At 42.8% G+C, this 16,493-nt stretch overlaps 1 protein-coding gene across 1 annotated transcript in view; it reads right to left on the reverse strand.

Moving 5' to 3' along the window:
• Positions 1-16,493, reverse strand: part of SEMA5A (semaphorin 5A) — a 630,546-nt gene that overhangs the window by 256,729 nt on the left and 357,324 nt on the right. Inside the window, exons 6-7 of the mRNA XM_050938145.1 lie at positions 15,812-15,910; positions 14,684-14,897 (exon numbers count right to left, since the gene is read on the reverse strand). Coding sequence (XP_050794102.1) covers positions 14,684-14,897; positions 15,812-15,910 — 313 coding nt within the window. The remainder of the gene's footprint in view (positions 1-14,683; positions 14,898-15,811; positions 15,911-16,493) is intronic.

The following is a 16,493-nucleotide window of genomic DNA, read 5'->3' on the forward strand; positions in this document are numbered from 1 at the left end:
ATTGAAGTCAATGGGAACTGCTGGATGCTCAGCACCTGTGTGCAAATAAATAAATAAATTGGTCCACTTATTTAGATTCATGACAGCCCCCAGGTTGTTGATGCAATTACTCAGATGGAACCCTACTCCAGTGCGCCTAATAAGCACAAGAGAAAAGTGGTTTCTTTTCCAAGAATCTTACAGCACATAGGAGTAATGAAGTTCCCATTCTGCAGAGCTCTAGCAGTAGGGTTGGATGTATGCCCTATTGAACGGAATACACGTCTGGGAGCTAGGATACTTGGGTTTACTGACCTTCTGTATGACCTTGGGCAAATCACTTGACCTCTCTATGCCACTGTTTCCCTCTCGCTCTTTGTCCGCCTTGTATAGTTAGATTGAAAGGTCCTCAGGAAAAGCACTGTCTCTCACTATGAGTTTGTACAGTGCCTAGCACACTGGGGCTCTCACCTGAAGCCTCTAGGTGCTATTGTCATGCAAATACTAAAAATGAAATTAACACTGCATGTATTGTAAATTAATCCCATAAGTGATAAAGTGTGGAGTAATGGACAGGATATATTCACAAATGTGTGATCTTTTGTCTTCATGTGGTGAATTTTGGTGCTCCTGAAAATAAACAAATAGAAAAACCCCATTGGGTGTATCAGGGATCACAAAGCCAAGCTTCCCCAACCATGCACAAAGACCTTTGAAAACGGTGAGCCTGATCCCAGTCAGACTCAGGTCATAGGAGGTTTGCCACTGACATAATGACATCAAGATTTGGAGCCATTAGCTCATCTCTGCTATTTGTGTTTTCCCAAAGGGCAGCACTGAAAGTGCACTAGTGATGGACCATACAGGAAGTAGGATTACAAGTTTCTATTTTTAAAATATATTTTATTTCAACTTTTGAAAACAGAATATTGTAATATACTGAGTATTGTGTTTACCCTAAACTGCATGGAATCAACAATGCTTAACTCTGTATAACAGAGAAGAAGGAGAAGTTAGCCTTGGAAATTTACAATATTGTAATATACTGAGTAGTGTGTTTACCCTAAACTGCATGGAATCAACAATGCTTAACTCTGTATAATAAGCTCTGTACTGCTCAAGTGATTATACTTTTATCTCTTTTGTAGCTGAGATCTTACAAGTGATAAGGTGTGCACAAAGAAATAACTGAAGATTTTTTGATAGCTCTGCACGTTTTACAATACGGGTAGAATGCCATTTGCATCTTCTTTTACAGTTTTCTGCCAAATTCTAAAAGAAAAAATGCACATTGCCAGTAGTAAAAACTACATTTTACTTACAGAAAAAAAGATGATATATCCATACTGAAATAATTAGTCTTTTTGCAAAACCAGCAACAACTGGCAGTTATGCAGGATGTTTTGTATATTTGTCATCAGATCTCAGATTTGTAAACAAGAGTAAAAATTGCAATAACCCCAAGAACACTGTGTTCCAGAATTATATATACTATTTCTTGGTAAGAAAAGATTTGTTTAGGTAATATAGTCCTTTTTATTAAAAACTGAAGGATGATCTTGAATTTTTATAACCATATGCATTAATCTTTATCAGAATGAATGAAAGGATTAATCTTTACTCTTAGCTCATATTTTCTCCTCACGTCCAAATTGCAATACAAGTTATTTCCAGAATGTAGAAAATACTGCCAAACAATAATTATAGCAGGTTGAGACCTGTACTATATATTGTACACCTCTCCCCAGTGCACCACTGGGGAATTTTACCAACAATAACTTAGAAACATTGAAGGTATTTATTCAAGTTAGAGAAGCTTCTCATGTTAGATATGCCAAAAAGGACCTCAAAAGAACTATTTAAAGAGTCGTGCACAAGTCTCCCAAACCAAATACGTATATATGTTTAATGTAGCAAATGTGCACAGTGATATGGAAATGCCACAATATTTTGGCTGCCAACAGAACAGAACAAGCCAAACACTCCTGTATTTTTCACAGCTGGAAGTTTCCCCAATGTGCTTTATTGGTTTGTCCCTTTTTGGAGCTGCACAGTATATCAGATCACTTATTAATTGTCATTTGTCTGTCTACTGACAATATAGCTGGACACTTGGAATAGATTTGTTTACTTATTTAAAACATTGAAACGGCACCTATCATGTCTCAGTGTCATAAAAACAAGTACAATGGATTTCAAACTAGTCAAAGATAACCAAGCAACCCAAATACATAATCACAAAAGGCAAAGGAATCTGGCATAGGAGAAACCAATTGTTTGCAAGATAAACCAGTTAACCAAAAGAAGGGCTCAGTTCCCAATGTTACACAAAAGGATAGCATGGAAAGGGAGAGTTAGCAAGTATTTAAAACATTACTTGTCTTTGACCTTTTTGCCCTTCTCTTTGCCAAATGTACAGGCAGATGTTGCAGCATGAACGAAAGTCTGACAATGAGATATATGTGCAGAACTTGTCTGGGAGGAAAACTGACAGAGAAATGTCCCTACTGACTGTAGATGCTGGGCAGGAGAGGAATTCCATAGGTACTGTGACAAAGTTCCTCCTCTACCTTGGTGGGTCCTGCACTTATTGGTGGATTTGCTCATCTCACAGATTCACCCTGTGGGTCAGGAAACAGCCCAGAAACCTTCCCTTTGGTAGAAGCCACAGTCCAGGTTAATTCCTCCTGTGTTTGATCAGGAGTTGGGAGGTTTGGGGGGAACTCGGACCTGCCCTCTACTCCGAGTTCCAGCCCAGGGCCCTGTGGACTGCAGCCATCTAGAGTGCCTCCTGGTACAGTTGTGCAACAGCTACAACTCCCTGGGCTACTTCCCCATGGCCTCCTCCCAAAACCTTCTTTGTCCTCATCACTGGACCTTCCTCCTAATGTCTAATAACGCTTGTACTCCTCAGTCCTCTAGCAGTATACCTACTCACTCTCAGCTTCTTGGACACCTTTTGCTCCCAGTTCCTCACACGCACTTCTTCTCCTCTGGCTCCCTCGCTTCCTTTGGCCTGACTGGAGTGAGCTCTTTTATAGCATCAGAGGGGCCTTAATTAGAGTCAGGTGCTTAACAGCCTCACCTGACTCTTAACAGGTTAACTGGAGTCAGGTGTTCTCATTAGCCTGGAGCAGCCCCTGCTCTGGTCACCCAGGGAACAGAAAACTGCTTATCCAGTGGCCAGTATATCTCCCTTCGACTACTCTGCTGTTCCCAGCTGGCCTGGGTCTATCACAGTACGTAAGGCCTAGATAATGGAGTTTATATATTAATATGAAAATTCTGCCTGAAATCCTTTGTCATATTGGAACCCAGTGCAGTCTGCGGAGGGTAACTATAATCAGCTCCTTTGCATAAGTTCTACATCTATTGCACCTTGTGGGATGGTCTACAGTACCGCGGTAAATCGATCTAACTTATGCAACTTGAGTTACGTGAATAATATAACTGTAGTCGACATAGTTAGATCCACTTACCGTGGTGGCTTCACTGCACTGTGTCTACAAGAGAGCATCTCCCATCGACTTCCCTTATGGTTCTTAGGGAGCTGGAGTACACATATTGATGGGAGAGTGCTCTCCCAATGATTTAGCATGTCTTCACCAGATCCACTAAATCAACACTCGCTGTATCAATTGCAGCAGTGCCGATCTACCAGTAAGTGTAGACATTCCCTGTGGATCAGTTTCAAGGCAAGCCTTGAATGTGATGAGGCTTTGTGTTATATTTAACAAGCACACCAGATGCAGATTAGCAACACACTCTTTATTACATTGCTTTTTTCTAAAGGAAAGACTGGTAGTATTGTCTTCACTTTGAGCTGGGAGTGTAATTTCCACTGCTGCTGAGACAATGATTGAAGAGATACTATGAACAACTGACCTGGGTCTGGAAACCACAAGGTTTACAAGTTATTATATTATACTATTTGCTGAATTTCTTAAAGTGTTTTCACAAAGCAGTAAAGAAATATAAAGGACACTTATTAGTCATTATGTGTTTTTGTAAAGTTCTCTACCATCTACAAGCTCCCTAAAAGGCATGAGTACCAAGGTTATTACCAACATTATGTTTTGAAGAGGAAGCCTACTAAATGAAGAACTGAATGACTGGATATTTTAAAAAACATTTTGTGGGTGTTATATTTGTCATAAACATACAGCTATAGGTAGCATAAAATTCTTATTTACCTTGTAAAGGGCTAATTCCTCTTTTACATGTAAAGGATTAAGAAGGTCAGATAACCTGGGTGACACCTGACCAAAAGGACTAATAAATGGAGAAGATACTTTCAAATCTCTGGGGGGAAGGTTTTGGTCTGTGTCTCTCTGAGCCAGCCAAGAAACCAGGCAGGGAAATTCCATCTTCTTAAGTATATCTGAACTAAGCATCTAGTCTTGCAGAAATAGTAAGTAATAGCAGAAAAGAAATGCGTTAGATTACCTTTTGTTTTAGCTTGTGAATTTTCCCTGTGCTAAGAGGGAGGTTTATCCCTGTTTTTGTAACTTTAAGGTTTTGGCTAGAGACGAAATCCTCTGTGTTCTTGAGTCTTTTGTTATTCTGTAAAGTACTTACCATCCTGATTTTACAGAGGCAATTCTTTTACCCTTTCTTTAATTAAAATTCTTCTTTTAAGAACCCGATTGATTTTCCATTGTTCTTAAGATCCAAGGGTTTGGGTCTGTATTCACCTGTACCAATTGGTGAGGATATTATTCTCAAGCCTCCCCAGGAAAGGGGGTGTAGGGACTTGGGGGGATATTTGGGAAAGGTAGGGCTCCAAGTGACCCTCCTTAAATGTTTGTTTAAATCACTTGATGGTGGCAGCGATACTAAGGCAAGGAAGGAATTTGTGCCGTAGGGAATTTTTTAACCTAAGCTGGTAAAAATAAAGTTAGGTGGTTTTTCATGAGGGTCCCCACAATTCAGAGTGGGGAAGGAACCCTGACAATTTTAAATTAAACAAAGTGTCTATAACTTAGGTTAGATGTGTGATAAAGAAAATATCCATGTTTCTATTATTTTATTTCATAACAGTATCAAAAAAAAGTTATTGTGCCACACATTCATCTGCTGATGTCACCTAGTCTCAACACAGCCATGTCATTAAACCAAGTGTAGCTTTAAATTAAATCAAAAGATTTCTTTTCCTTCCACCCACTCAGAAGGACTGTGAATAATGATGTTATGTGACACATGATAGAAAATTTCACAGAATCATAGAATCTCATGGTTGGAAGGGACCTCAGGAGGTCATCTAGTCCAACCCTCTGCTCAAAGCACGACCAATCCCCAACTAAATCATCCCAACCAGGGCTTTGTCAAGCCTGACCATGGTGGGTTTTGTACCTTGTCAACTCTTTCGATTCAAAGGCTTGGCTGCACCCCAAGTCCACCAGTGCTAAAGTTGGTGTTCCCTTCGCCGGCCTGTCCTTCTGGGCTCATCGGTCTGCCATCAAGACCCGTCCATAATTACAGTCCATGTAGGGGCACTCTCTCCTGAAGTGCCCCCTTTGTCCGCACTGGTAGCATCAGTCCCGGTTCCCCTCTGTGGGTAGGGTGCCTTGCGGTAGGCTTAATTTCCCAGACAGGTCCTCTTGGTCCCGGGACAGGTGAGCCCCCAAGGTGCCCCAGGCCTTGGGGTTTGTTGGCGAACCCGACTGTCAGGAGGGCAAACGGGGACCTCCCCCACCAGTCTTATGCACCATCCCTTCTGGGGGACAGTCTCCCCCTCCTGAAGTCCTTGTCTTAAGACCCACTCGCTCTTCCAGCTCCGCTGCCATGTAGTCTTCAGTGAGGGACGTAGCCTCTGCGAGGATCTTCGGCTGGTGTCGCTGCACCCACTCCTTCCCCCGGTAGGCAGGATCCGGAGGAACTGCTCCAATGCCACAGCTTTGGCCACCTGGCAACTAGTATGGCAATCCGGCTCTAGCCACCTCCAACAGAGATCGTGGATCTTCTGGGCTACTGCCCAGGGCCTGGCTCCTGGTGGATATTTCTCTCGACACAGCCTTAACCTTCTAATATTGTAGTGCCTCCTGTGGGTCAAGATTGCGATAAGCGGCCTGCGCGGGGCCCATTAAATATGGGGCGAGAATAGTGGTCCAATGTTTGAGAGCCCACTGAGCAGCCATAGCTACCCACTCAAAAGTTACTAAGAAGGCCTCGGGGTCATCCCCAGGCCCCATCTTCGTCAGCCGCACCAGTAGTCCTCCTGGCCCTCCCCTGGCCCTCCTCCAGCTTGGTTGCGGGGAGGACTGGCTGCCGTCTTCAACAAGGTCACCACCTATTGAAAGAGTCAATCTTGACTTACTTGCTGCTGGGTGGCTAACTCCCGAAACAGCTGTTGCTGGGATTCCTGTTGCTTTGCCGCCTGCTGTTGCTGCTGTGCAGCCAGTTGCTGTAACAGCTGCCTCTGCTGTTGTTACTGTTGTACACCTCTTGCTGCTTGTCTTCCAGTAGCCATTTGAGGAGCTTGTCAATCTCCATCTTGTACATGTGGGTCCTTCTAGCAGGCCTTGGTCATTGCCCACATTCTCCACCACTTGTGGCAGGCTTTGTACCTCATCAACCCCTTCGATTCAAGGGGGGGTGAGGTTATCCCCGCCTCCCTGCGTCTACGTAGATTCTACTACCTCCCCGGTACTCTGGGCTGTATAGCCCAATGGCCAGCGTCCCTCTAAATCTCTTCCCCTGGTGGGATAGCGGAGCCGAGAAGCAAGAGTCCCTATAGCGTGCTCCTAAAGCAGCGTGGACCAATGGCCAGAGTCTCTCTAAACTCTGTTCCCCTGGTGGGATAGCATGGCCTAGCAAACAGGGTCCCTATAGTGCTCTCCTAAAGCAGCGTGGCCCAATGGCCGGAGTCTCTCTAAACTATCTTCTCCTCGTAGGATAGTGCGGCCCAGCGGCTGGAGTTCATCTATCTTCTTGAGGTAAAAGAGGGGTCGGTGAACTATGTTGTCACCAAAAAGAGGGTGGGGGATTGAAGATGCTCGCTAGGGGAGCTCGGGTAGACCTACCTTTATCGGGCTCCAACCCAGGGCCCTGACAGTGATCTGCTACGGGTCAGCGGGGAATCCTACCATAACGTGCTGCCCTCAGAGTGCTGGGAGATACTACTCCCTTCCCTTCTCTGGGTCACTTCCTACCAGTTCTCCAAACATAGCAGTCCCTGTGGCATCAGAGTCTCCAGGTTCTTCAGCACCCGGTGCTTCCTGAGGTTCCAACAGCTGCCGGCCTCCAGTCTCGGTCCCTGGCTCCTCATCTCTCTCCAGTAAGAGTCGCAACTGCTCCTGGGCTGGAGCCTCTGCTGGGCGTCCTCCTTCCTCAGCCACCAGCCCTGACTGAGCAGCTCTGCAGGCTTTTATACTTGACTCCCTGTTGGAGCATGCCCAGCAGAGCCTCAGAGGCGTAGCTTCTTCTACCAGCAGGGAAGGGTTAACCCTCTCAGTCCCAATGCGGGGCCAGTCCACCCCATCACACTGACCTTAAAATCCTCTAAGGAAGGAGATTCCACCACCTCCCTAGGTAACCCATTCCAGTGCTTCACCACCCTCCTAGTGAAATAGTGTTTCCTAATATCCAACCTAAACCTTCCCCACTGCAACTTGAGACCATTACTCCTTGTTCTGTCATCAGGTACCACTGAGAACAGTCTGGATCCAACCTCTTTAGAACCCCCTTTCACGTAGTTGAAAGCAGCTATCAAATCTCCCTTCATTCTTCTCTTTTGCAGACTAAACAATCCCAGTTCCCTCAGCCTCTCCTCATAGGTCATGTGCTCCAGCCCCCTCATCATTTCTGTTGCCCTCCGCTGCACTCTCTCCAATTTTTCCACATCCTTCTTGTAATGCTGGAAACAGTACTCCAGATGAGGCCCCACCAATGTCAAATAGAGGGGAACGATCACATACCTCGATCTGCTGGCAATGCCCCTTCTTATACATCCCCCGATGTCATTAGCCTTCTTGGCAACAAGGGCACACTGTTGACTCATCGCCAGCTTCTCGTCCACTGTAACCCCTAGGTCCTTTTCTGCAGAACTTCTGCCTAGCCACTTGGTCCCCAGTCTGTAGCAGTGTATGGGATTCTTCCGTCCTAAGTGCAGGACTCTGCATTTGTCCTTGTTGAACCTCATCACATTTCTTTTGGCACAATCCTCTAATTTGTCTAGGTCCCTATCCTCCAGCGTATCTACCACTCTTCCCAATTTAGCATCATCTGCAAACTTGATGAGGGTGCAATCCACACCATCCTCCAGATCATTAATGAAGACATTGAACAAAACCGGCCCCAGGACTGACTCTTGGGGCACTCTGCTTGATATCAGCTGCCAACTAGACATGGAGCCATTGATGATTACCCATTGATCTAGCCAGCTTCCTATCCACCCTATAGTCCATTCATCCAGCCCACACTTCTTTAACTTTCTGGCAAGAATGCTGTGGGACACTGTATCAAAAGCTTTGTTAAAGTCAAGCAATAACATGTACATTGCTTTCCCCTCATCCACAGAGCCAGTTATCTCCTCATAGAAGGCAATTAAGTTAGTCAGGCATGACTTGCCCTTGGTGAATACATGCTGACTGTTCCTGATCACTTTCCTCTCCTTTAAGTGCTTCAGAATTGATTCCTTCAGGACCTGCTCCATGATTTTTCCAGGGACTGAGGTCAGGTTGACTGGCCTGTAGTTCCCTGGATCCTCCTTCTTCCCTTTTTTAAAGATGGGCACTACATTAGCCTTTTTCCAGTCATCTGAGACCTTTCCCATGAGTTTTCAAAGATAATTGGCAATGGCTCTGCAATCACATCCGCCAACTCCTTTAGCACCCTTGGATGCAGTGCATCTGGCCCCATGGACTTGTGCTCATCCAGCTTTTCTAAATAGTCCTGAACCATTTCTTTCTCCACAGAGGGCTGGTCACCTCCTCCCCATGCTCTGCTGTCCAGTGCAGCAGTCTGGGAGCTGACCTTGTTCATGAAGACAGAGGCAAAAAAAGCATTAAGTACATTAGCTTTTTCCACATCCTCGGTCACTAGGTTGCCTCCCTCATTCAGTAAGGGGCCCATACTTTCCTTGACCTTCTTCTTGTTGCTAACATACTTGAAGAAACCCTTCTTATTACTTCCTCATTTCACTCCTCCATGCCTGAGCAATATGTTTATACTCCTCCCTGGTCATTTGTCCAATCTTCCACTTCTTGTAAGCTTCTTTTTTGCATTTAAGATCAGCAAGGATATCACTGTTAAGCCAAGCTGGTCGACTGCCATATTTACTATTCTTTCAACACATTAGGATAGTTTGTTCCTGCAACCTCAATAAAGATTCTTTAAAATACAGTCAGCTCTCCTGAACTCCTTTCCCCTTCATGTTATTCTCCCAGGGGATCCTGCCCATCAGTTCCCTGAGAGAGTCAAAGTCTGCTTTTCTGAAGTCCAGGGTCCGTATTATGCTGCTTTCCTTTCTTCCTTGTGTCAGGATCCTGAACTCGACCATCTCATGGTCACTGCCTCCCAGGTTCCCATCCACTTTTGCTTCCGCTACTAATTCTTCCCTGTTTGTGACCAGCAGGTCAAGAAGAGCCCTGCCCCTAGTTGGTTCCTCCAGCACTTGCACCAGGAAATTGTCTCCTACACTTTTGCATACCTGGGTGTTCCCTCTAGCTGGGTTATTTTGAAACGCATTAAATCTCCTGTGCAAGGAGACTGGTAACAAATATACACATCTGTAGCAATACTCTAATGAATGGGACTACAGATGTAGAGATGGACATTCTCCTTATACTTTTTCCCTTTCTTGGTATTTGGAATTCCAATAGATGTAACTTCATCATAGAATATAAGATCCAGTCTGCCACATCCTCAACATAGGAAAAGCTATATTTTGCCTTCCCACTCTACTTTCAGCAGCCCCATTGACAGTGGGCCCTTTGAAATTGAAAATTAGGATAAGGATTTATTCCATGGTGTAACTACAGATCTTCCAATGTCAAGAACCTCCACAGTAAGTAAGAGGGAGTGGTAAAGGTATGCTGCTCAAATATGTGACATGCCAATGCAGGTAGCTCTCTTCAGTCTGACTGGAGGCTTTCCAAACTCCTGAATTTGTTCAGAAAGAAGCCCACTAACCACTAAAAGGAATGAGGTCCACCCCTTTACAGTTATCTTGCAATAAACAAACAGCACAGCCAATTGAATTTTAGGATATTGGCAAGATCTCACAGCAAACGGCCATCATGATCTGCTGAGCAGCAAATCCACCATGTTAGATAAAAGAATGTCTTCCATGACTGAACTGTCAGGCACCAAAGAAATCTTTTTCTACTGCAATGCTGCTAGTTCACACACATGTGAACATGCATGCACACACCATAAAAGTGCAGTAACTATATACAAGTGTTGCATTTATTTGATAGGAAGCCTCCATTCCAATTAGTCAAACTGCCATAGTTTTCTTGCCGTCTATACATTACACTCTCTCATTATAGGAACTGAAAGTCTCCACTGTGTTCCAGTGCTGCAAAGCTAGTGTGACTTACTGGCCGAGTTACGTGTGGGCAGGCAGAGAGACATAACAACAGATTAATTTTCCAGTACCTTGCAACTTGATGCTCCCTAAGGTGCTCCCACCTCCCTCCCTGCTTCAGCTAGGTAAAACTTTGCTTCCAACTTTTTATTAGATTTGCTTTCAACAAACTCTAATTACAATTCTTACATTTTTTCTTACAGCTAAAATCTGTGTTCTGATGATAAGACTTAAATCCAAACAGATAAAAGCTTTGATGTTGAAGTGTGGGCCTCAATAGAGAGTTAATAGGTAAAGTTGAAGCTAGTTAGTACAGAAAATGTTAATAAAGTCAATCTGATTAACTGGTATAATTTTAGGGAACAGATTTTATTTTGTCCTTTGGATACAATACAGAATGTATATGGTTAACATAAAAACCTGGTAATAAGGATATTTTTTTTGCCACAGGGGAGTCCTAGTTAAGTGACTAGTTTTAACACCTTAGGTATGTAGATAAATATTGAGTAAATAAGAGTATCTCACACACAGAGGGCCTGTCTCTCCTCTCATGCCAATTTTGCACTGCTATAGTTATGAATGTGAATGCAGTTGTCTTTATTTCTACTGCTGTAAAATGAGATCAGAATCAGACCATGCATATCTTTCATACTTTATATTCTGAAACCTGCTGACATTTAGAGCCTATTGCAAAGCTCATTAATTTTCCCAGGCCCTCTCTAAAGGCTTGTCTTCATTGAGCTATATGTGCTAACACACATGGTAATACACAATGTTCAACACAACTTAGCACTCATTTTATACAAGCACTGTCATATTTAAAATCATGTCAGCTGGTCATGGTTAACCTTAGGTTCCTGAACCTGTAAAACTTATGCATGTGCTTAACTTTACACTTGAGAATAGTCCCATGGGAAAACACACATTCCAAGAATTAAACAAGTGCACCTGATTGCAGTATTGTGGTCAGTGTTGTGTTACTTGACACAGTTATAACAAGATGCATCTTCCTAGCATAGACAAGCCCCAAGGAGGGTTTCATAGATATGTGCAAATATACTACATTACAGGGGATATTTTTAGAAACACCTGCAACTTTTGTTTAAAATAAATGAATAGATTGTGTTGTGCCTCAGTGAAAGCTACCATTTAACTGCTTCTCCCAGCAGGAAGTTCTTATCAGCTGATTATCATTTGTGACAAAGAAAAACTTCCTAGGAAAGTGAATTTATTAGCTGTAGTATTTGGCCATATTGTAATCTAGTCTTCCTCCTTAAGCTATGGACAGCTTCATATAAGGGTATGGCTACACTTGCAGCTGTTCAGCGCTCGTAGTTAAAGCTGTCTTCATACAGCTGAGTAGGGAAAGTGCTGCAGTCTGTCCACACTGACAGCTGACAGCGCACTGTCGTGGCCACATTTGCAGCATATGCAGTGGCATTGAGAGCGGTGCATTATGGGCAGCTATCCCAGCATTCAAGTGGCTGCAATGTGTTTTTCAAAAGGGGGGGTGGGGTAGCGTGTGACAGGGAGTGTGAGGGAGAGAGAAAGAGTGGATTTTTGGAGCCGACACTCTGTCAGCAGCTGCCTTGCAAGTTCCGATCCCCTCCTTTCCCCCTCTCTCACTCACTGAAAGCAAACAGTGGCTGTTTTTTAGCCTCACAGACCAGATAAGCAGCTGCCCGCTGCGCTGCTTCTCTCCTCAAGCCCCGTCCAGCTCCCGCTTCAAGCAAACACTAGCTGTGGGTATTCCAAAGGGAGCCCCCCTGCCTCTGCTTGTTCACAGCAAACAGTAGCTCTGTTTGTTTTTTTGATAACCAGCTCTGGAGTTCACAACAAAACAAAGAGAGGCATTACAACAAAACAAAGACAGTTATCTTCACTTAAAAGGATTATGGGAAGCTTCCAGAGGTCAGTCATAGCGTACTAAGATTATTACACTGGCACCACAGCACTGCAGCAGCAGCGCTATAGTCTTTATTCCTCTCTTGGAGGTGGAGTACAAGCAGCGCTGTAGCCACGGAGATACAGTGCTGTATGTGCCTTGCCAGTGTGGATGGGGAGTGAGTTACAGCGCTGTAAAGCCACCAACAACGCTGTAACTCTCAAGTGTAGCCAAGCCTTAGTTAGTCTGCAGCTTAATGGGATTTTCCATCAATCCTGTTACGCTAACTCAGTTAAGCAAACATAATTGAAAAAATACACCCTTTTTGCCTGTCAAGACAAAGCTCTACCAAGAGAGCCAGAAGAATTCAATTTATTTCAATTGTTTACTTTTTGCTTCTGCTTTTCCAATTATTTAACAGAAGAACATCAAGACAGGCTACTACAGTTGGGAGACTCAGCTTTCCTATGTAAGCACACCTGAGAAACGCTACACAGTTTATCTCTGTGTCTCCCAGTACAGACAAACATATATTGTTTATGATCAAGTTTCTACATTTCTGCAAACTGCTGCTATATTTATGTTTCATCTCACAATAATTTAAATATTAAACACATACACAGAAATATAGTGCTGTCAGAAAGTGCCTAGACTTAACAGTCCTGCTCTACATCTATTTTCATGTATTTGTAACTGCTGTAAACATTCACTCTGCAGTCAAATTTGGCATTCAGATTATGGGACTGCTCACACTCCTATTGAAGTCAATGGGAAGTTTGCCAGGTCTATGCATGAGAAATGTTTAATGGTTCAAATAAAGTCTGCTTGGCTGTTTCACATCTGAATAAGCACAGAAAAATAGTTCTTAGGCATTTTCACCCTTCCCTGATTCTATCTGTGTAATACTTGCTATAAGAGTAAAATTGTATGAGTCTTTGGTCAGTTCATTATAGATGTTTATATGATAATTTAACAGATACATTTTTAAGAATCACACAGAGCAATGGAAAAACATTTAAGCATTTAATAACCAAAACAAATATTTATTGAAATATATTTTTTCAGGCAAATATGCTCAATGGCAGACCAAAGCTTCAGTTATTTTCAGAACTAATCTTTGTAAAAAGCATCAATATAGAGATTTTAAAAGTGGCTAACAGAGGCTCAGCAGTAGTAACAATACTTTTCATAAATATTTTCATCAAGTAAGTTTCATATAAATTTATTACAGAAAACATGCATACTTTGCTACTGCCTCATTTACCTGGTATACTGAGAGTATCATACATCCAGTGCTCATACATCATGACCATACATCAAGATTTCCAGACCAAAGTGGTTTGGATAAGCACCCAGAACTCATACATCATGACTTAAAGCATGCAAAGTATGAAAAGTGAATCAAAAGTGAATAGTTAAACAAAGCATTCTCCCATTTATATCATTTGTTCAGTTTTACAAGGATCAGTTAATTAAAAGAACTCTTTCAAGTAAGCATTATTTCTACTCTGATGCACAATGTCCCTTTGGGGCTGAAATTTCAAAATACAGCATTTATATTTTCTCTTATACATCTTGCACATAAAGGCCTTGAAGCTAATGAAACTCACATGCTTAAAGTTAATCATGTGCCTAAGTAGGCAGGCCATTTGTCTGGTTTTAAGCTGCACAGTTCTGCTTTTCTAAGGTTTGTCTCCTATGAAGTACTGAGACAAAATCGGACATGATTTTGTCCAGCTCCAGAAGAGGAGGTGCCATTTTGAAGAGCGCATTGCCCTGCCCCTGCCGGTGCATTCATCGAAAGGGTAGCTCCCATTTGGAGTGACCTCACACTGGTGGGGATGGAGTCACACAGGTGAGGGCAGGCCATGCCATTCCCAGAAGTACTGGAATGTCTGATATTCTGGGGATGTGTGAGTGGCCATTCTCTGCCTAAGTGTTTTGCTGGAACGAAAGAATAATCATTTGTGTTTGTTTGTGCATGTATTTTCTATTGATTGCATATGCAGGTAAGTAACAATATTGTACACACTGTTGTATGTGCATAAATGGGAGGCAGGTTGACTTTTAAAATTACGACCCACAAAGTCCTGCATCAAGGTACAATTAGCTGCATTATGTGTGGACTTTGCTTTGTGTCACATTCCAAAGACTGGAAAGCTTTGAAACAATGTTTAAAGTAAAAAGCATTTCAAAACCATGCATACTCAAGGGATAGGCTTTGAAGAATGTAGCTAAGGGGAAAATGGGGTATAACAAAATCAAAAGTACTGAGGTGTGTCAATACTTACCATTGAGCCACTTAGAGTTGTACTGTGCAGTGCGGAGAGGAGGAAGAGCCCCCAGACTGCGGTAAATGGCAGGATCCCTTCCTGGGAAATCCATGGCTGTAGCAGCATATAACTCCCCACTGGAAGTAAGAAGAGCTGTGGAATTGTGTTGAGGACTGTACGGACACCGAGCCATGCCACTGATCTGATCATGTATCTCTGTCAAGTTGCTTAACTGGAAAAGACAACAAAAATCACATAAGCATGACAAAATGAGTCAAACCACACCATCAGTGAAGAAAAATACCATATGTTTGTTTGTTCCCAAAACCAGAAGATGAATTTGGAAAAGTTCAGTACACATTACAGTCATGTTTGTGAACGTGCTCTGGAATACAAAAAAACGACATTTGCTCAGTATTTTCTTGCTGAAAAAAAATTACTAAGTCCTTTTGATCTTCTGAAAAACACGGCAGTTACGACACCTTTTAAAAATTAATTTTATTTTTAAAGACATGATGCATGTATTTGAAATTGTTCTGACAAGTTTTAAAAGTATATGAAAAAAGCTAATAAAAGGTATTTAGATTTTAGGCCAAGGCCCTCAAGTCTAGTTTTTTAATTGGCCAATCTTTGTTTGATTTGCAGTTACAGCTGTCTCATTCCTTATAATTTTGAATGTCTGCGCATTTATTGCTTATATTGAAAGTTTTTAGATTGACAACCCTATAGAGTGAAATACTCTGATTATTCACAGCACAGGCAGCAGCAGTGCAAACTTCCCTACACCAACATGCCTCATCCCTAGCTTGAAAGGTTTCTCTATAAGAAACCTCTGTAAGAGGCTGGTTTAGCCTTGAAAGCTGATTCAATCTCTTTCTCCCAACAAGAGAAGTAAATAAAGTCAAATAAGGTGGTTATTTTTGTGATGTGGAAGCTTGTTCACCGTGGAGATCTCAACATCTCAGACAGGCAATTGATCACATAGATGATTATTTTCATTTACTATCTAGGGCTGTATTTGAGCTAACAGTCTAGAAGTGAAATATCCCATTACCAATCTGCATAGCCCCATAGTTGCTGTTTTGTTTCACAGTGGCAATTGTCATCATTTCTGTGAACATGTGGGATCAATTTGTTTATTCATACCGTCCGATTGGTGCAAATAGGAGTGAAAGCATTGGTTCCACAGGTGAAGAGCCGGTCACTGCCAACGAGAAGCACACGGATATAGTTCTGGCATTCTTCCTGCGATGCAGAAAAGAAATAATGTATTCAGCAATGCTGCAAAGGAGAAGGAGCCCATTTAAAACTTGAATTATTCATCAGGGCTATGTGACCGTACGTGAAAACTCTGATAAGCAATGCTTGAACTTACCTGATGAGTGAGAAATCAATAAGTACTTAGATTGAATTCCTAACTATAGTATAAGAATCCATTCTATCCTTAAGAAGAGCCTCTAATAGACTCTTGCCCAGTACTGAATGCATCTGCCAAATTGATATTTTAAAGGTTCAGTTAAACTTTTTCCATGATATACACCATGTAGCAGGTTGCTGGTGCAAAAACAGCTACTTGCCCCTGCTCAGCCAGCTCCAATGAAGGGAAATAGATTGGGGCTGTTGAAAAAGACCTGATGCCTGGCCTGGAGATTGGCTCCACCTGCGGGCCTGACAAGCCAGCAGTTATAAGGGCTAGGAGCCAGAAGGAAAGGGCAGCCAGGGAAAGGTCAGACTCCTAGCTATGGACTGATTGCAGGAAAAGAGGGAACTAACCCTGTAAGCCTTACATATAGCTCAACACTGGTGGTGGGAGAACTGAGTGTGTAAA

The sequence above is a fragment of the Gopherus flavomarginatus genome, chromosome 2 (assembly GCF_025201925.1).
Source record: "Gopherus flavomarginatus isolate rGopFla2 chromosome 2, rGopFla2.mat.asm, whole genome shotgun sequence".
Classification (NCBI taxonomy): domain Eukaryota; kingdom Metazoa; phylum Chordata; order Testudines; family Testudinidae; genus Gopherus; species Gopherus flavomarginatus.